The 22,305-nt window shown below is 41.9% G+C and overlaps 1 protein-coding gene across 1 annotated transcript in view; it reads left to right on the forward strand.

Moving 5' to 3' along the window:
- Window positions 1–22,305, forward strand: part of edl (ETS-domain lacking) — a 138,001-nt gene that overhangs the window by 84,941 nt on the left and 30,755 nt on the right. The window contains exon 2 of the mRNA XM_067143795.2: window positions 4,220–4,313. Coding sequence (XP_066999896.1) covers window positions 4,226–4,313 — 88 coding nt within the window. The 5' untranslated portion in view covers window positions 4,220–4,225. The remainder of the gene's footprint in view (window positions 1–4,219; window positions 4,314–22,305) is intronic.

Here is a 22,305-nt window from a genome sequence, read left to right on the forward strand (position 1 = left end):
GCACCGTTATTCACTTTGTTTTGAGGGGTCACATGACAGTTTAATGCATGGCTACGCCTACAGTTGGAGTATAACTTCGATCTGACATACCCTGAGTAGCTAGGGTCTCAAGGTATGTTGTACGACCATTGGAATTCCATCTACTAAATTAACGTTCACATAGTGGACGTTAAAAAACATGTTCCCCTATTTTTTAACTGTTTAAATAACATACGCAATTTAAGTGTGCAGGGGAGCTTTTCACTCTGCAATATGCCTGGAAACTGTTGATGAGTGCGCCTCGAGTAACAGGATCTACACTGAGCCAAGCGAGAAAACACGTCACAGCGAGGCGGTAGCTTCTGCAGTTGTCGACGTTGAGTAGACCTGTTTCATTTGTTAGAGGCAATGCAATGCAGTGCGCGTCCTCCTTCAACTTTGATAAACAATAATTAACAAACAGCAGTAGTGTATTGGACCATACTTCACGGTTTATTATCCTCAGTTATCTTTCTGCGTTTTCCCATAGACAAGGGACTCACTTTTACCAGTAATGTGGTGCTGTAATGTCATACATAATATAAAATGTAATATGCATATAGGCAGTAAGTTTTATGTACACATTGAAAACATGTTCGTAAATTCGTGTTTTTTATATCCCTTATTTATTATCAATTTCATATCAGGAGAATTAAAGAACGTAGAAGAATGAATTTGATCTCAAAACGTTTGCCAGGGTATACGAAACTTGACAAGAAATAGGCAATCGCTCAGCTCAATACGTAGCCGAAGTCCACGGATGAACTGTCAAAACCATACTGGTAATCTTAAAACTTCTAGTAAAGACTGTCGATCTTCTCTTTTTCGTCTTCCATTGTTGTTGTTGTTGTTTGGGTCATCAATCCATAGATATGTGTGATGCAGCTCTCCATGCCACCATATCCTGTGCTAACCTTTACATTTCTATGCAGAGTAACTACTACATCGCACATCTGCTCTAATCTGCTTATCGTATTCATATCTTGGTCTATCCCTGCCGTTCTTACCGCGTACATTTCTCTCATCACTTCGAAATGCAGTACAGCTCCATGGCTAAATAGTGCATTGGCCCTTGGTACAACGGCCTCCGGGTTCCATTCACAGCGAGTCGTGGAGTTTAATCTTAACTGGTTCATTTCTCTGGCCCGGAGACTGGGTGTGTATGTGTTGTGCCGTCTTCATCAAGGGTAGGTCCCCATCCTTATAGACGCGCAGGTCGGCTATAGGAGTGAGTTCGAAAGACCTGCACCAGGCCTCTCCGGAAGCCACACCCCATTATTATTATTATTATTATTATTATTATTATTATTATTATTATTATTATTATTATTATTATTATTATTATTATTATTATTATTATTATTCTTATTATTACATTATTATTATTATTAAATTATTATTATTATTATTATTATTATTTATTATTATTATTATTATTATTATTATTATTATTATTATTATTATTATTATTTCGAAATGTAGCTTCCTATGTGGATCAGTGGTAGAGTACCAGCCTCCAGATCTCAAGATCACGTGTTCAAAGCCGGCGGAAGTTGTCGGATTTTTGAAGGGCGGAAAATAAAATTCCACTCGTATCGTATGATGTCCGACTCCTTGGCTGAATTGTCAGCGTACTGGCCTTCGGTTCAGAGGGTCCCGGGTTCGATTCCCGGCTGGGTCGGGGATTTTAACCTTCATTGGTTAATTCCAGTGGCCCGGGGACTGGGTGTTTGTGCTGTTCCCAACATTCCTGCAACTCACACACCACACATAACACTATCCTCCACCATAATAACACGCAGTTTCCTACACATGGCAGATGCCGCCCACCCTCATCGGAGGGTCTGCCTTACAAGGGCTGCACTCGGCTAGAAATAGCCATACGAAATTATATATATCGTATGATGTCGGCATGTACAAGACCTCTGGTGCTACATTTGGTACTTACCCGACAACATTAATTAAAACTCAAGCATAGATCGCCGAATATAGATCCCTTTCTCTGCCACCTGTTAAAAGAAACTTCTATATGCAGGCAGTCTAAATGGCTTCGAATAAAAATTCCCTCACCTGGTAAAATGAAATGAAATGGCGTATGGCTTTTAGTGCCGGGAGTGTCCGAGGAAAAGTTCGGCTCGCCAGATGCAGGTCGTTTTGATTTGACACCGGTAGGCGCGTTGTGATGAGGATGGAATGATGATGAAAACGACACATACACCCAGCCCCCGTGCCAGCGAAATTAACCAATTATGGTTAAAATTCCCGACCCCGCCGGGAATCGGACCCGGGACCCCTGTGAGCAAAGGCCAGCACGCTAACCATTCAGCCATGGAGCCGGATGCCCTCACCTTGTAGCTGAGCACAGACGATGAAAAATGTAAAATTTCAAACTGTGTAACCACAACAAAATATAATTCGTTCTTTCTACTTCAAATAATCACATGACACACAGTAATTTGATCACATATTGTTACCAACGTAAATAATAATTTAAACAATAATCACACGCTGTCACTAAGAGGAGAAAATCAAATAAAAGTGTGTATACCATATTTTCTTAGATTCAAATACTGGGGATTGGTAATTATGACTGAAAACGTGCTAAACAGGAGACAAATGAATAAATTAATTATAATTATGAAATTGGCTGGAAGTGTAATTGTATTTGGAGCACAATCGTGGTATGTGCAGTGATACTGAGTAGTCCGGCTTCCTGGCTGAATGGTCAGTATAGTGGCCTTCTGTTCAGAGAGTCCCAGGTTCGACTCCTGAGATGATTTTAACCACGTTTGCTTAACTCTCATTACTCGTAAACTTGTTATGCTTATCTCATCTTCATCTACACATAACACATAACACTACCGACCACCACAGAAACACGAAATGGTTAGACATATTTCTCTTCATATGGTTGGCTTCAGACAAGGCGTTCGGCAGTAAAACTGGGTCAAGTCTATATGTGCGACAGAGATAGCTCTTGCGACACAACCAATGTGTTGGGAAAGTGCTGCAAGGATAAGTACAAGAAGAAGCTTGATGGTATCATTGAGTAAAGAAGTAATGAATCAATTCATTTTTTACTTGCATTGCGTTAGAAGTAGTAAATACAGTATAATGTTCTAAAAATCTCCATCATGGCTTTATATTATTATTATTATTATTATTATTATTATTATTATTATTATTATTATTATTATTGGTGATGGTTATAAAGAGAATACGTTTACAGCGCAAAATATGAAATTTGTCGTCATATATTGCTGGTGGACATTGGAACGGCGATATTTTATCGAGAAACTCTACCGTAACTAGGCATGAAGAAATATTCTGTAGCACGAACGTTATACTGATGGCCCTATAGGTATCCTCTGAACCAGGGATTCCCAAACAAATTTTTGCTTGGGAGATCCTTCGAAAAATTTAACCTCAGGGAGCCCTGGCTGTCTGACACATTTGACAAAATACAGTACGCGAACCGAACTGCTATTCGTATATTTTCAGTAACATTTTAGAAAAGGATTTATTTATTACCCTTCATAGAAATGCGTTAATTTTTTTACAGCTTTCTGCCAGAAACAGGTTTTTCTGTATAGGACAGTATCTTACATAAACAGATTTACATTAATATTGTCTCTGAAAAGTATTTTGTAAAAGATTCATTCTCAGTTGTAAAGATAAAGTCTTCTTCAAGTGTGTAATAATTATGTTACACTGACAGTTCAATGTAATATTTTGGCTTGTATCTTAGGAGCACAATAATTTACCCTTAGCTCAACCATGATGGGCAAACATGAAGTTCTTCTTCAACTGACAAAAGCCTATTTCGTTGTTTGGTTTTAATGTTCGTCAGGCGTGAAAATGGTTTTTCACAAAATAAAATGTGAAGAATTGGAGTAGTGTGTTTAAAGCTTTCTGACAGATTGCAGAAAACTATTTTGTCATATCCAGATGGCAGCAAGTCCTCGTGTAGAATAATCACTAAAGAAAAAACTATGGTTGAGTTTTATGACTGGTCTTAAAGCATTTTATTCAATTTTGCGGAACTCCTAACACGGGTGTAGACTGGTTCAGACTGTAATCGCTTGGAACCTCTATCTTGCCCTATAGACAGGTGCTGTACCATCAGCCTCTGACACGACAATTGGCCATCAAAGTAATGATGATGTATTAACAAATTCTAACATTTTGCATTACATTTCAGGAGGCCATGCAGACAGAGATGTTGTATCAGGAACCTCTGGGCTGGGAATGGAGAGTGCCTCCTGCACATTGCGCAGACCCTTGCCTCCCAAAAGGTGAGTCTCTCTCTACATTTTATGTTGAAGTACTAGTGAAATATGGGCCCAGAACAATCGTTCCAATTGTCATTTAAAGGGGAGAAACTATACGATTTTCAACTCTACTTCTAACGTTTTAATGAAACGTGCCTTGTTTAGTTTCTTCAAGCCAGCATCATTTATTAATATTTATGCTTTTCCCATTCTGATCATCAAAATTTTATAACATTTGTACTTCTGATCATTGTATTATTACATTAATTTTAATGATGTTAGTTTGAAAAAACTAATGTTACTAGGAAAAAATGATTATACTCTGCACTTTACTAGGGAAGTCAGTAGAGTAGGAGAAGCTGCTGAAGGATGCCAGCTTATCGGCGAAGCGCTTGCCACATATAAATACATCAAATGTTGTTATGAGTAATTCATGTAATTTTATATACCTACATTCATGTATATTTTGTATAAAAATGTATGTATCTCTCAGTTCTAAATTCTACTAAATATATTTACACTATACGATATTTATTCGTAAAAAATAGTCCCGGGCCGCAGCCCGGCGGTCGAGAAACACATATTAGTTGGTACATAGTTTCTACACCTATGAGGTCCCGAAGGATGACGGGAGTGAGAAAACTGTCAACCAATTTTCACTTCTTGTATTTTTAAAGATAAGTCGAAATAGATTGTCTTAGTCCTGCGCGTGTCTGTTGTGATTGAAGAGATTGTTGGGTTTTCAAATATTCGTCTATGGAAAACGCCATTTATTTAGTTACGGTACCAGCAGATGTTTAGGTTCCCACTAACCTGATCATATATTACTTCGAAAGAAATATATGACTCTTTCCTGCTGCCCAGTCCTCATTATTTGTTCGTTCTGTTCATTATTGAAGATTAGCAGAGGTGTGGACCGACTGTTCAAAATTAATCTTAAATATTAAGTTAATGATTACCGCACAGGGACTATCAACTTTTGTAGCGAAGTGTGTTCACGAACCCCATGTTGTAGGGGTAGCGTTCCTGTCTCTTCCCCTAAGGCCCCAGGTTCGATTCCTAGCCAGTCCAAGGATTTGGACTGAGGGTTTGAAACGGGCTTCATTCAGCCTCGTGAGACCAACTGAGGAGCTGTCTGATATGAAAGTCAGCGGACCCGGTCAGTAAAGACAAAGGAATACGGCTGAAGATGTCTCTTCAGTATCTGCAGGCCAACTGGATGAAAAGCAGTCGTCTTGGCAGCTAATGAGCTGTTGCGCCTCGGGTTTGTTTTACGCATATTTATTTCTAATGTTGGCTATCCTTTTATGATAAAGGGGCAGAAACGTCAGTCAGTGAGAGGGTCATGTCCAGCTCCTTGGATGAATGGTCAGCGTAGTAGCCTGCGGATGTTACGCTGACCACTTCGCAGTCCATTATCTGCATGTCAACTGGATGGACTGAACAATTTCAAACCCATAATGACTAGAGCCTAAACACAATATTTGAAGAATCTAGAAATATAAATAAAGGTGCTGGTTTTCGGGAGACTGGCACAAGTCTTTTTCTATTTGTCGCTCATGGATGACCTGCATGTAATTCCCATTGATTCCCGGCCAGGTCTGGGATTTTAGCCGCGTGTGGCAAATTCCTCTTGGCCGGCCCCGCTGTGTAGGGCTAGCGTGCCTGCCTCTTACCCGGAGGCCCTGGGTTAGATTCCCGACCAGGTCAGGGATTGTTACCTGGATCTGAGGGCTGGTTCGAGGTCCACTCAGCCTACGTTATTACAATCGAGGAGCTATCTGACGGTGAGATAGTGGCCCCGGTCTAGAAAGCCAAGAATAACGGCCGAGAGGATTCGTCATGCAGACCACACGACACATAATCTGCATGCCTTCGGGATGAGCAGTGGACGCTTGGTAGGCCATGGGGCCCATGGGCCTTCGGGGCTATTGCGCCATGAGGTATGGTGGTGGTGGTGGTGGTGGGGGGTGTAATTCCTCTTGCTAGGGGACTGAGTGCTTTTTATGTCTTATTACTCACCTCTTCATTCAAATACAACACACTAACAACCACTTCAGGAAAATGCAGTTGTGAATACATCCCTCTGCATAGGGTTGGCGTCAAGAAGGGCATCCGTCCGTAAACATCTGGGCTAGGTCCACATGTATGACACAGTTGGCACCCGCGATTCCACTATGGTGTAAAGAAGAAGAAGAAGGTCAATGAGAGGGCCATGTATACTTGGAAGCAAGTCTGGTAATGCCGTCAAATATAACTTTTGTCCCATAAGCATGTTCCGCCCTGGCTGAAATAGCCACCTCGCGGCTTTTAAACTGCAATATTCAGGTACTAAAGTTCGTATGTACCCTGTGGTTATCGCGCAGTGTTATGGGCCAGGCGAGATAAGCAGACTGCTGACGAGGTCCATGGGTAGGCGGCGCCCAGGCCGTGGGCCTTAACATCCGGTGGGGGAACAGGCTCCAACCAAGTCAACGTGCAGAGACGAGTGGAAGATCATGGGCAAGAAGTGACTACCCTCTATAGCGGCAACAGGCTCCAACCAAGTCAACGTGCAGAGACGAGTGGAAGATCATGGGCAAGAAGTGACTACCCTCTATAGCGGCTAAAAGCAGGTCTAGTCACAGGAATTCTCAACGTATTTCTGTGAGCATTACCCGCATGTAGTAAGTAAACGAGCACTGTGAAATTCAACTGATTCAATGAATGAATAAATAAATAAATAAATAAATAAATAAATAAATAAATAAATAAATAAATAAATGTTAAGTTACTGAGAATTTCATTCTTACGCAGGGAAAGGTCGCTTTTGGTTATACGTAAACAGTCCTGCAGAGGTACATACCCATGGCACTACAGTCCTTGAAGGGCCTTGGCCTACCAAGCGACCGCTGCTCAGCCCGAGGGCCTGCAGATTATGAGGTGTCGTGTGGTCAGCACCACGAATCCTCTCGGCCGTTATTCTTGGCTTTCTAGACGGGGGACGCTATCTCACCGTCAGATAGCTCCTCAATTCTAATCACGTAGGCTGAGTGGACCTCGAATAAGCCCTCAGGTCCAGGTAAAAATTCCTGACCTGGCCGGGAATCGAACCCCATGCCCTCCCCTCCTAAATATCCGCACTGCAAAAATATACTTAACGTAAATTCCATACCGTACTTGGGCCGATGGACGTTACGAAACCATGAAGTTATAAAATCGAAATAATTTTTGGACAACACATCCGACGACAGTGTTCCTTTCTTTTGACGATACCTTCATTCTTCGAAGTGTCGGGTCCCTTCTAGTTTCCTTCTGATTAGTGTGTTAATAGAGAACGGCTCCCCAGTTATACTTCGTCTCAAAACAGGAATAACACCACTACTGTGGAAGGCTCAGCGTACTGGCCGTCGGTTCAGAGGCTCCCGGGTGTTATTCTCGGCTGAGCTGGGCATTTTAATCGCGTCTGTTAATTCCTGTAGTTCGGGGGCTACAGGTTTGTGTTCGTTTAAATACGTGTCTTCAAATACATACAACACATCACACGGCAAACAATCACAGAAACACGCGGTAGTGAATACATCCCTCTACATAGGGTTTGTGTTAGCGAGGTTTAGGGCAGGATGCCTTTCCTTAGTCCATACAAAGTGTCGATGCCAGGTAACTTGGAAAAGACCAGAAAGAAGGCGGGGAGAGAGAAATGGTTAAGTTTCCTCCCGGAGGATGGGTAGATCCTCATACGAATTCTGCTTTTAATTTTTAAAATATAGCGAAAGACACGGCTAGTGTAATGCTCGTTTGGAGGTTTATGAAGGAGCTATTCGTTATTATTATTATTATTATTATTATTATTATTATTATTATTATTATTGTTGTTGTTCAATTATTTTAATACATATGGAGTGGAGACTCATTTCTCTCAACTGTATGCAGTTCCCGGGCTTGCCACACCGTATCGCTAGATGTCGGCATCGACGAACACTCCGCTCATTGCTCTTGAGATAGAGCTGTCCGGTATTGGTACAGTAAAGTATTTGGTCACATCTCGGTATGACATCATTGGCATCATCGGGCGTTACCATAACGCTGCCATGTTGAGGTACTAAAATCGCCGTGCCGCGCAGTTAACAATTAGTGTAGCTCTGGACTCCGGCATAGTAGCACGTCATGTGAGGTGTCCTTTGATTCGTGTCAGTGACTCCTGTAAGTATATGGTGAAAAATAGATCAAATAGCGAACATTTGAGAAAGCTGTAGTACGAAGAAGTGCGAACAGTATGTTGCGATATATAAACAATAAATGGACCCTCCGTGGTTCAGACGGCAGCGCGTCGGCCTCTCACCGCTGGATACCGTGGTTCAAATCCCGGTCACTCCATGTGAGGTTTGTGCTGGACAAAGCGGAGGCGGGGCAGGTTTTTCTCCGGGTACTCCGGTTTTCCCTGTCATCTTTCATCCCAGCAACACTCTCCCTTCTCATTTCATAGCATCTATCACTCATGAATAAATCACTTTGGGAGTGGCGACCCCATCGGACTAACAGCCTATATCTGCTTCATTTATTCCATCCCTGACCCGGTCAATGACTGGAAAATAGGTTGTAGGCTTTTCATGTCTGTCTGTCAGGTCATCAGCCCAGAGGTTGGTTGGATCCTCAAATTGCATCACCAAAGGCTATGCAGTTATACGGAAACCACAAAAACCAATGGCAGTACCAAAATGAGGCGTACTAGGCAAGATGAGGAGTGAAGTAGTTTGCCATTGCTTTCCTCACTAGGCCAGACAGTGCTACTGTAGCACAACTAACCCTACGAGCAACACCTTTCATGACACTCAGACACACTGGTTGTGCTCTGAATGTCATTAATCAGCACCACCCATACCCCAGCAGCTTCCATATTGTCACAGCCATGGATGAGACTGGGACTTCAGTGGAAGCTACACTTTGCTCTGGCCTGTGCCAAGAGATGGATGCAAAAATACTGTAACCATCAAGAAATGACAGCAGGCAGAGGTTTTTCATATAAATAATAAATGGATTCAAAATGATCGTAAACACATTCGAGAGGATAGAGTGACTTTTCAGAATTAAAAAAAAAAAACAAACTTAAAATCGCCAATACCGTTCCTCAAAGAGCTTATCAAGAGTGTCTCAATTTTTTTTTTTTTTGCTAGGGGCTTTACGTCGCACCGACACAGATAGGTCTTATGGCGACGATGGGATAGGAAAGGCCTAGGAGTTGGAAGGAAGCGGCCGTGGCCTTAATTAAGGTACAGCCCCAGCATTTGCCTGGTGTGAAAATGGGAAACCACGGAAAACCATTTTCAGGGCTGCCGATAGTGGGATTCGAACCTACTATCTCCCGGATGCAAGCTCACAGTCGCGCGCCTCTACGCGCACGGCCAACTCGCCCGGTGTGTCTCAAATTTAATGCGACCGAGTGTTGTTAGGCGAGTACCGCGGTATTGGCGGCCCAGAAGTTGATTCTGTACTAGTTGGATATTTCAATATCGCTATCAGACTGTATCTACTGTACACGGCCTAACCTTCACGTTTCAGTCTAGATTATCTGCGTATCGAAACTCCCACGACTGTGGTTGGTGCAAATAATGATTGAACTTTCGCCCGTAATATTGACGCCAGTCTCTTATCATAGACTATGCATGTTACGTCTTACATTACAGACCCGTTGTACATGTACTTAATCTTGAAGATGTATAAATTCATTTAGAATTAAAAAGGCAGCAATACAATTTCAAACCCATACTTACTTAAATATAGTATTTGGAGACTATATCACTCGGCACGATTGCTGGGCTGAATGGCTTAGACGATGGTCTTCTAACACTAACTTGGCAGGTTCGATCCTGGCTCCGTCCGGTGGTATTTGAAGGTGCTCAGATACGTCAGCCTTGTGTCGGTAGATTTACTGGCACGGGAAACAACTCCTGCGAGACTGAATTTCGGAAACTCGGGGTCTCCGAACACAGTAAAAGTAATTGTGGGACGTAGAAACAAATAACAATATTATTACTCGGTACGTTTTCTACGTCAAAACTTTTGGCTGCGACCCCAACACGGCCCCGTTCAAACTTTTTCTCAGAAACATGCATATTCGAAAATAATATAATATAAATAAGAAAATTTCAATATCTTCAGTAGTACATAAAATAATTTAACAAAAACTATGCGGTGTAGCTGAAACAAGTAATTTGAAATATAAAAATATACAGCACAGTATAATCATTCGTTAACTAGGTGTCACTATCAAGTTGCTGCTTCTAATACCAACTATTGGTCGGAAGAGAATCTCAGTAAGCATTTAAATTAATAAATGATTTATATTCAGCTGAAAATCAAAAGAATAATGTACCTTTAAGAATTGAACCTGTACTTCAGTGTCCAGATATTTACAGTCAAAACTTGAAGACACATGTTGGCAGATACCGAAACGAACCCTACAACATATGCCCACTGGAAAACGATCCATTGGACGTACGATGAAAAGATGGACTGAAGCCATATAGACCACGTGGTCCAATACTTATCTGGATGATGATGATGACGATGATGAAATTGAAATTGAAATGGACAGGAAGAGCTCTTTTGATTATTAGTAGTCATTTGTTCGTTTTTAATGTCACAAGACTACCAGATGCCATTGATTTTATTACATGACCTTCTGAATGAAACGTTGGTTAAGGTACACCTGATGTCAGTTTCCACGTTCAAGTGACTGGTTTGGTTTCTTTATTTTCTTCTGGAGCTCTCACGCCCCCTCTATCCCCCCAGTATGGGAAAAACTGTCCTTGAACTTTTCTTTCTCACGCAGGCAGGTCTTCCCGAACATAGCGAAATATTTCAGAAAAACATTTTAAAGTATTTGAAACCGCTTGGTATTTTTTATTTTTTATTTTATTTTATTTTTTTATTTATTTGGAAGTTGCTTTATGTCACACCGACATTGATGTGGCGACGATGCGACAGCTTGCATTCGGAAGATAGTGGGTTGGAACTACACTGCCGAAGCCCTGAAAATTGTTTTCTCTGGTTCCCATTTTCATACCAGGCAAATGCTGGGACTGTACCTTAATTATGGCCACGGACGCTTCGTTCCCAGTCCTAGCGTTCTCCTATCCAATTGTCGCCATAAGACCTATCTGTGTCGGTGCAATGTAAAGCAACTTGTAATCCGGTTCGTACAGCAAAGTTCGAATTAGAAAGATGACCTCAGGGGCACCCATGCACGCGAGTACTTTTTTACTCGCATGATGAGAGTGCGAAATGTCATTTTTAAAGAGTGCCATGAACGCTAAGTTGAGAATACCTGTGTTTCTCGATAGTTTCTTCTTGGGTGCAGAGAAATTATTGACTTCGTTTTGATACCTCGCATACAGTTAGCTTCTTTTGTCATTTTATGCCAATACTAATGAAACTTCTCTGTCGAGAAAATGGTAGTTCTTATTCCACGAGCTCGGGGGTGGGGGAGGCATTTTTTAAATCCTACTAACCAACCAATTCTGTACAGGGAAATAACATAGTAAATATCTCTTTGATAAGTACCATATTTGTCCTGCTTTTTATCAAATGTAACAAAGGCTTTTCAGTCTGTCAAACACACAGCAAATACAATGTAAATTACACTATAAACATATCTGTAAAACACACACTAACATACAAAGAATGACATGTTTCGTTCTACAATAACATCCTCAGATTCTATCAGATCACTTAAAAACAAGCTTGTATATGTACAGTATTGTTTACGTAGCGTAAACTTGTCAATGATAGAGAGATTAGTGATAACATGAAACAGTAATGACAAAAAATAAAATATATACAATTATTAATATAATGAAAAACTTACGTATTTATCATTATATTTTCATTATATTAATAATTGTATATATTTTATTTTTTGTCATTACTGTTTCATGTTATCACTAATCTCTCTATCATTGACAAGTTTACGCTACGTGAACAATACTGTACATATACAAGCTTGTTTTTAAGTGATTTGATAGAATCTGAGGATGTTCTTGTAGAACGAAAAATGTCATTCTTTGTATGTTAGTGTGTGTTTTACAGATATGTTTATAGTGTTTTAATTTACATTGTATTTGCTGTGTGTTTGACAGACTGAAAAGCCTTTGTTACATTTAACTAAGTCAACACTGAAAAACATGGCTTCATTTTTAACAAACTGCTTTTTATCATTTGTCCGCATATTCGGCAGGAATTTAAATTTCTTCTTAATTGTTGGCCATTACATTGTACTACTTTTGTGCGTTTTGAAGTTAAAGACATGACATTTGACACTTTGCTCAGTTGCCTACTACGCAGCAGCATGTCAGGAGTCCCCATTCAGGCGTTAGCCATCATCTCGACCTCTTGGCTGACGACTTCTACCTCAGTCCCTCATAGATTTGCGCCGTGTGCTTTCGAATGCTATTGAAACAGATGGAACTTATTGTATTGTTTCTGGGCACGGTTTTGTTCTGTGTCACCTAGCAGTTTTCAAATTTATTATGAAATCTTCAAATGAGATAAAAACACGAATATGTCTACAATTATAACTGGACCTGTAAATACAAATGCAAGCTTTCTGACAAACTGGGAGTGAAATCTCTGTATAATTTGGCCGTAATGACATTGAGGCAAGGTGTGACATATATAATTACTTTTTGGCATTTGTATATAAAGATGCTGGTTTCGAGAGACCTATTTGACGCTTACGGGTGTCTGGATGTGCGATGATGATAACGAGATGGGAGAGGGTGAAACTCGATATCGGCACATAACCTCATCCAGTCGAATAACACCAAGGGGACCGCTCAAGGCGTCCGACGGACGAATCACCATCAACGCGTCATACGCTCTCATACCACATGAACATTGTGGAGAGGTTTTGGAATTAAACCCACGCAGTCTAGTGATTAGAAATAATTGTATATCACTACCGCTCCTGCCCTGTCCGCGAGCATTCTGAGAGTAATTTTTTTGTTCCATCATCGGGACTCGAACCAACCAACCACGTTGTCAGACCAATGACTTAATGCCTTAACGATCATGACCACCAGACTTTCTCCACGCTCGGAAAACCACAGGCTACCACTTTTATATCAATAAACTTATATCACTGCTATGCCGAATGTTGCTGTTAAACTTTTCATGGCAGATGTGGTACGACTCTTTCAAATGAGAATGGAAGGACTCACCTCAGTATGGTTGCGGAGAAGAAAAACAGACATTCTCCCACTGCTTGGAAGATCTGGTCATAGGGTATTTGCACCCATATGCTCAAGTTGATGCATAATTCAATTAAATGATCATTTAATATTTCGCAGATTGCATTGTTCGACAGAAGAACTGAGTAGACCAGGCCCACACAAAGGAAAAAGCAGCTCCTTCCGCTGCATTGTCAGCTGTTCTAAGAGATAAAAGGCACATCTGTGGACCATATTACATTTGAATAGTTTCTCCGTGAATTCAGAGGCAAGACAGAAGACCTGAACGGCGTGACTGATGAAGCTCTTCATTGGCTTCCACACCTTGATTTATAACTCTAATTGCAAATTGATAAAATGTATCTTTATGCTTGTATATCTGTGTATACAGTGTAAATGTTTAGTTCACCATACGCAAAATAAATGAACTGCTATGCTCACGTAATCATGGTACTTTGTCTGGGAGCTGGCTATATCACGGACTCCGTTGATATGTTGGCTACGCCTTCATATCAATAAATTTATGTTATTACTTTCCTCACGTAACGAAATAACCTGATAGAGAAGGAGTAAGCTATGTAGCGATTTTTGGCAGTTAATTTCGATAGTGTCATATGTTCAGGCTGCACGTAGCCATATGACAGTTCTCTCTGAGATTATTTGAGTAAAATCTCATAAAATTAATCCCAGCGGTTTAGACGTGATGTTGTTTCGGAATACAGATATATGAATGTTATTCTTATCATTTAAAAATATATCACAGAAATCAACTATACGAAATCTCCTAGTTCCCAAACAGAACATTTCGTGACATGGGTTCATCTATGGAATTATTCGTACGGATACCCTCTATCATCCCTGAAAGTTTGTGACATTTACATACATACATACATACATACATACATACATACATACATACATACATACATACATACATACATACATACATACATACATACATACATACATACATACATACATACATACATACATACATACTGTAGCCATTTCAGCGCTTAGTTTGCAAGCCTCTGTGAATGTATTAATCGCCCCGAAAATCCTCCTTTTACTGCATGCATTGTGACCTCGTGTTATACTGCGCCTCTTGTAAAATTAGAATGTAACCATCGTCGTGTTGGTCTGCCTCTGCTTCTTTTATCCTCCACGACCGAGTCCATCATTATTCTAAGGAAATGAGTTTCTTCATCACTGGGGAATATAAATCCTAAGTACTTGAAATAATCTATCTAACATTCAATTCTGTGAGGTTTCTTGTCACACAAAAGGTGAAATAGCAAATGATTTTGTATTATAAGAAGTGTGTGGGAAATGAGGCGACAGAAAATACGGAATGCTATAATGGTGTGTAAGATACATGTAGAATCGTCCAGGAACATATAATACTGTGATAGTATATATATTTTTACCATTATAAATTGACTGACATAGCGCGGATTAATCATAATCATAATACGAACGTAGAGGAAGGTTGACATAATCTAGAGGAAGGGAGTATTTTATTCTACATCATATACATATCCTGAAGTAATTGAACCTCGTCAGCATAACGCGCTACAGAACGGTAGCATATTGGATGTCTCCTACAGTGTGTAAAGGGAGTTAATACTCACATACTGTGTGTAGGCAGCACGTTCTACACGCTTGTTCGTGGGTTGCATACGTTCGACCTCTCCTGGAGAAAGATTCACGTCTTTTTGTCTTGCAGGGTCGAAGCTACTATACAACGTAATTTCATTTCACGACCTGTGTAATATAGTGTCCATATTAAAAATCTTACCTTGAGCTGAAAACATCTAAAATTACTGTAACATGAAAATAGAACAGGCAACGCTGCAATGTGTTATGTGGTCGGGTGAGGGGCTGCCTAAGCGAGGCGGTGAAGGCGTGCTCGGTTCATCCGGAAGGACATGTGTTTGATTACCTGTCAGGAAGTCGAGAAATATATAAACGAGATCTCTACTACTGGAGATTCACTCAGCGTACATAAAAAATGAGTACTGGGAGCAAAGCCGGCTGACCATAGAGTGAACCACTCTGTTCCACTTGGTGCCGAGGTTATTTTATACTACTTCGAGGGCCTTCGTGGCCTGTACGGCGAAGGTTTTGATTTGCCTTTGACGTGGAACATCTCGAGTTCGACTTCATTCGAAATAGCCAAACCGTATTTCGAAACTCTGTCACGGTATGAGCTTTAGCTTAGACATCAGGATAGTAATTCTGCCCTAAGAACTGTGCAAGTGCTGGCTGGATTATGGAGAACAGTGGATTCAGTATTATTGTAGACTTCCTAGAATGTTTTCCATCGTTTAGTTCAACAAATTCTTATTTATAACTTATTGTTGTTATTATTATTACGCTATTATTATTATTATTATTATTATTATTATTATTATTATTATTATTATTATTATTATCATCTTCATAACTATCATCCTTGGCAGACGAGGGTATTGCTTCACGTCCCGTTCTTCATCTTCTTACCTTCTTCTTTCCTGCTATATATTGGTAAGCGGTAAGCTGGACCCTCATCGCATATTGTGTTCTCAGCCTCGTATACATATTGTGCGTTACAAAGCACGCAAAGCCATCTCCTCACAGGTCATGAAGGTCCTAGGAGGAGTGGAATATAAAGGCTTCCAGTATTCGTAACCATATCATAAGTGGGATAAAGTGGTTAGCCCTATGTCCGGCCGCCTTTGACCCCAGGAATTAACATGTTGTTCATTTTAGATGTAGACCCATGTGCCCCCTAGGTGTGGAAACCTCTTTTCTAAATTTTTCGACTTCCTAACTGGGAACAGAACCCAAGTTCTTCCGGGTGAAGCAAGCAAGCCTTTACAGGCCCTGATAAGCAGCCCAATCTTGTGCGTCGAATCCGGTTTCATTATTTTAATAGTTTTTTTAACTAGCTATTATGGTTGTAATAGTCTAGGACTAGGAAGGTCCTGGAACTTGAAACAAAGTTCCTTTCCATTGAGTAAATGGGGTCACCAGGAAAATGGTGGAGCTGTACCTTAATTTTTTTTGTTAGTGGCTTTACGTCGCACCGACACAGATAGGTGTTATGGCGACGATAGGACAGGAAAGAGCTAGGAGTGGGAAGGAAGCGGCCGTGGCCTTAATTAGGCACAGCCACTTCCTTCCCACTCCGAGCCCTTTCCTATCCCACCGTCATCATAAGACCTATCTATGTCGGTGCAACGTAAAGCAAGTTGTAAAAAAATAAATGCGGAACATCTCGAGTTCGACTTCATTCGAAATAGCCAAGCCATAGTTCGAAACCCTGTCACGGTATGAGCTTTAGTTTAGGCATCAGGAGAGTAATTCTGCCCTAAGAACTGTGTAAGTGCTGGCCATGATGACCACTATTCTTGGATTAAGGAGACCAGTGGTTTCGATATTATTGTAGACTTCCTAGAATGTTTTTCATCGTTTAGTTCAACTTCTTTCTAATACAGTGCAATGTTTGTTCTTTATCAATTCTGCGCAAATTTTATCTGCCAAATCTGTGAAGGCTACATATATGTAAGATGAGCTCTTCAACTTTCAAGGAATGTACCGATTACACTGGTATACTTACTAGCTGGCACTGACTTTCTTGTCCACGGATAGAGCTCAAAATAAACGTTTACCAGCCCCCTCCAGCATAAGAAAGTCATGTAGCAAATTCTTCTTTCCTGATCTTTCTGCCAGTTATATGGGGTCAGAACTAATGTGGATTAAGCCCTGTTTTACGGCCTGATACTGATACCCCCCTGACGCAACCCGATGTGGAGCGGAGCATTTACTATTGCATGTTTCTGTGGTGGTTGTAGTGTAATATGGTGTGTGTAGGTGAAGATGTGTATTACGACGATCACAAACCGCAGTCCCCGAGCTAGAGGAATTAGGAGAACGTGTTTAAAATGCCCGGCCGGGAATCGAACCAGGAGCTGTATGAAGCGAAGGCCACTACGCTGACCATTCAGCCAAGGAGCCGTACGAGAGCAAAAAGCGATCTTGGTAGATCTTGAGTTATTTTAAATACCTGTCATGAATACGAGCGAATGGACATATTGCACGGCGACATGTGTTCACGGGGACTGCTACACATGAACTTAATTACAGAACCTGTGACGGAAGGCAATATCGTCAGGCCTCAACTCAATCTACCTACACACTTAGCGCACAACAATGTCTACAGTATCACATTCTCAGCTGTCAAGGACGGACAAATTTTTTAGCATTTTATGCAGATGATAGAAACTTTGTCTGATCACGTGTCGTAACTTCTTTATACATGCATACAGTGTGTGTATAAGCTGCGATCACTATCATCCCAGATGTCTTGATTATGGCTACAAATATATGTGTAGGTTTAAAAGCCAGGTCGCTCCTCAGGTTTTACGTACATGTTCAACTAGTGGAGCTGATGACCATAATGTCATATACCTTGAATCGTACATCCTCAAGCCATACATACTAGTCATTTACCTAGACGGTGTATGTATTATGTCAAACCAGCTGCGTACAGTAGATGGTTAGCCACTTGTGGCTGTGTGATCGAATCCCAAAGTGTGCCTACACACGAATAATCCTTGTTAAGAAATATATTGATGGACATTGCGGCAGTTCGGCGATATTAAAATAGTCATTATTACTTAGCTGATCTTCTGTCTTCTATCTTAATCTGTTTACCCTCCAGGGTTGGCTTTTCCCTCGCACTCAGCGAGGGATCCCACCTCTACCGCCTCAAGCTTCAGACTTTGGGTCGGGGATACAACTGGGGAGAATGACCAGTACCTCGCCCAGGCGGCCTCACCTGCTGTGATGAGCAGGGCCCTTGTGGAGGGATAGGAAGATTGGATGGGACAGGCAAGGAAGAGGGTGAGGTACCATCCCGGCATTTGCCTGGAGGAGAAGTGGGAAACCACGGAAAACCACTTCCAGGATGGCTGAGGGGGGAATCGAACCCACCTCTACTCAGTTGACCTCCCGAGGCTGAGTGGACCCCGTTCCAGCCCTCGTACCACTTTTCAAATTTCGTGGCAGATCCGGGAATCGAACCCGGACCTCCGGGTGGCAGCTAATCACGCTAACCACTACACCACAGAGGCGGACATTACTTAGCTGATACGCAGCTAAGCAAACTCCGCTGATGACAAAGGTGACTGTGAGAAAGATATCTGGAGACATGTTGGTGGAGCGTGCAGCATGGACGAATTAAAAGTGTGGGAAAACTGAGCAATAACTGTGAACAATGCTCTTGTCTCTGTACGGTTGTGAAACGTGGTCAGTGAAGGGTAAAGACAAAAATCCTCATCACTGCCTTCGAGATGTAGTGTTAACGGCGGATGTTGCGAATACCATGGACAGCCAGGAGAACAAACGATGCTACCGTTATCCATGAAGTGACAGTGGAAACCACTTCTATAACCGAAAATATTGCAATTCTTTCTCCACATGATGAGAAGGAAAAATAACTCAGAAAAGTTAATGGTAAATGGTTACGAGGAAGACCTGCAAATGGATGGGTGACATTCGTGACATTACTGGGTTCCTTTGTAAAATTACTACTCGGAATACCGAATATCTTCAGGAATGGAACCAACTCATTAATGATTCAACAAAGCTCTTGGACCACGGAATCCGAAAACAAGTAAGGAAAGCAAACTCGTGTCCTCATCTCGAGGTGGTGAAGCTCCTTTCAGGCACACCCTGATGAGCTGCATGTACCATTTTAACCACATACCAGCCCTCCTGCCATTCTTAAATTTCTGGCAGTACCAAGAATCGAACCCGGGCCTCCGAGGACGGCAGCTAGTAGTGCTAGCTGTTACACTACGGAGGCGGACAGACACAAGTGAAACGAATAGAGAGATTATTATTTTAAAATTTATACTTGTTCATACCCTTTCAAGTAACATAGGCCTTTCATGCTTTTTTGTTATGATCATTACTGGTCTACTCATTTGAAAAAACAGGGAATATTTAGATATTTCAGCAGTTTGATGATATGATGATGAACCAAGGCGGTATCCACTTCACGGGCTCAGTTTCGGTGACTAAGTTTTAAAGTCTGCCGCCTGGACTATCAGCGTCGAGATCAATATGGCGGCTCTGTGCTGACGTCAAGGCGCGCCGCGTGACGTCAGAGCAAACGCCGTGACGCACAGCTGACGTCGAGCGGAAACAGGCGTTATGCGAGCCGGAAGCTGCCGCGCGTCATTCTCGCCAGGCCTATTGATTGGTCAAGGGGGTGATTCAGATAGGGTATTGCTCGTCTTGGGAAATTATTGATTAGTAAAGGGTACTCACCCCTTATATCTTCCCTTCTTTCTTCCCTTTTATTCTCCACTTGCTCTATACCTTCCCCCATTTATGCTCATAACTTCATCGAGAGAGTATGATTGAACTTTTCTCAAAACGAAATCATCTGTCGTCTTTCATGAAAAGATCCTTCTTTGCCGTACTTTTAGAGTTCCTGTCCTCGATCAGTCTATTGAACCAAATATATCCAAGCCAAACACCAGGCAATTGTATACGCTTTTGCTCCGGTTCTTTCTCAATCTGTTAACTCCCCCAGGGTTGATTTTTCCCTCGGACTCAGCGAGGGATCCCACCTCTACCGCCTCAAGGGCAGTGTCCTGGAGCGTGAGACAACGGGCCGGGGGATACAACAGGGAAGAATGACCAGTACCTCGCCCAGGCGGCCTCACCTGCTATGCTGAACAGGGGCCTTGTGGGGACATGGGAAGATTGAAAGGGATAGACAAGGAAGAGGGAAGGAAGCGGCCGTGGCGTTAAGTTAGGTACCATCCCGGCATTTTCTGGAGGAGAAGTGGAGAACCACGGAAAACCACTTCCAGGATGGCTGAGGTGGGAATCGAATCCGAGCCTCCGGGGGTGGCAGCTAATCACACTAACCACTACACCACAGAGGCGGACTTAGTAAAATATAATATGTAATAAAATATACTCTGGTTTACATTACGTTTTTGCTACTTCTGAACATCGCTTGCTGTGTCCGACTCGTTGGCTGAACGGTCAGCGTACTGGCCTTCGGTTCAGAGGGTCCCGGGCTCGATTCCCGGCCGGGTCGGGGATTTTAACCTTAATTGGTTACTTCAAATGGCACGGGGGCTGGTTGTATGTGCTGTCTTCATCATCATTTCATCCTCATCACGACGCGCAGATCGCCTACAGGCGTCAAATAGAAAGACCTGCACCTGGCGAGCCGAACCCGTCCTGGGATATCCCGGCACTAAAAGCCATACGACATTTCATTTTCATCGCTTGCTGTGTGTTGAATTGTTAGGAAATGTAGCTTTTTTGACAGTAACAAACCCTGCACTGCGTGGGGCCGTTGTAAATTGCTCTAATAAATAGGAAATTTCATTGGAAAATTAAGCGGAAAATGTAAATGTCCTGAGAAGCGAAGGGTCCCAAATGGAAATTGTTGTGAGGAAGCATGTTGATAACTTTGTTCCAAATTTAACTTTAGTATTTTATCTTAGCTTTGATTTCATTTCACTACAGTACCAGGAAAAAATATTTAAAATCTTCCATGCTTAAAACTAGTACAAAAGTTGTTCCCTGCATGTCATGTTCGCGTTTTTCTTATATTTTCTTATGTTTTTCGTTTATTTTACTTTTCTTTGAAAAATAGTAGCAAGTGCTTTTAACAAATGCAAAACTATTGATTTGGCCCTGCTCATAGGAACTGATTTGGTTCTGAAGGTATGTTTTGTTATTTAACGTGTAAGAATTATTTTCTCTGTGTCAATGTGCTGTTTATTTGTACACAGATATCAGCCTGATAAAGAAGTCATCTCTTCCACAAAAACACAGATGGATGACAGGGATTAAAGCTTGCATTGAAATACGAATGAGAAGATTCACTTCACCATTTTACCATCAAAATCATATTTTTAATAATCTATAATGATTTTTCCAACTAAGGACGTAACTATAATTATAGATGTTGATACTGAACTGAAATACTGATGCAGTTCTGGTCGAACAAAACTTACTTACGCAGATATTGCTTGATTTAACGTTCAATGTATCTGGTGACAGCCGGCCCCGCGATGTAGGGGTAGCGTGCCTGCCTCTTACCCGGAGGCCCCGGGTTCGATTCCCTACCAGGTCAGGGATTTTACCTGCATCTGAGGGCTACTTCGAGGTCCACTCAGCCTACGTGATTAAAATTGAGGAGCTAACTGACGGTGAGATCTAGAAAGCCAAGAATAACGGCCGAGAGGATACGTCGTGCTGACTGTACGTCACCTCGTAATCTGTGGGCCTTCGGGCTGAGCAGCGGTCGCGTGGTAGGCCACGGTCCTTCGGGGCTGTTGCGCCATGGAGGGCGGGGGGTATCTGGTGAGGTCACTGATGTTCAGTTTTGACTGGCAGCGCCGACTTATATGAGACACAAGACTGGACAAAAGTTTTTACATCGTCTCGTATTAGTGATGCAGTGCAGTTTATATTGTGGATTATAGACATCCAGTGCAATTTACAATCGCCCACTGCGTGACGTTAGAATACCATATCCATTGTTATCAGTCTTTTACCTTTGTGAACACCGAGCTCGATAGCTGCAGTCGCTTAAGTGCGGCCAGTGTCCAGTATTCGGGAGATAGCAGGTTCGAACCCCACTGCTGGCAGCCCTGAAAATGGTTTTCCGTGGTTTCCCATTTTCACACCAGGCAAGTGCTGGGGCTGTGCCTTAATTGGGGCCACGGCCGCTTCCTTCCCACTCCTGGCCCTTCCCTGTCCCATCGTCGCCATGGGACCTATCTGTGTCG

The sequence above is a fragment of the Anabrus simplex genome, chromosome 1 (assembly GCF_040414725.1).
Source record: "Anabrus simplex isolate iqAnaSimp1 chromosome 1, ASM4041472v1, whole genome shotgun sequence".
Lineage (NCBI taxonomy): Eukaryota > Metazoa > Arthropoda > Insecta > Orthoptera > Tettigoniidae > Anabrus > Anabrus simplex.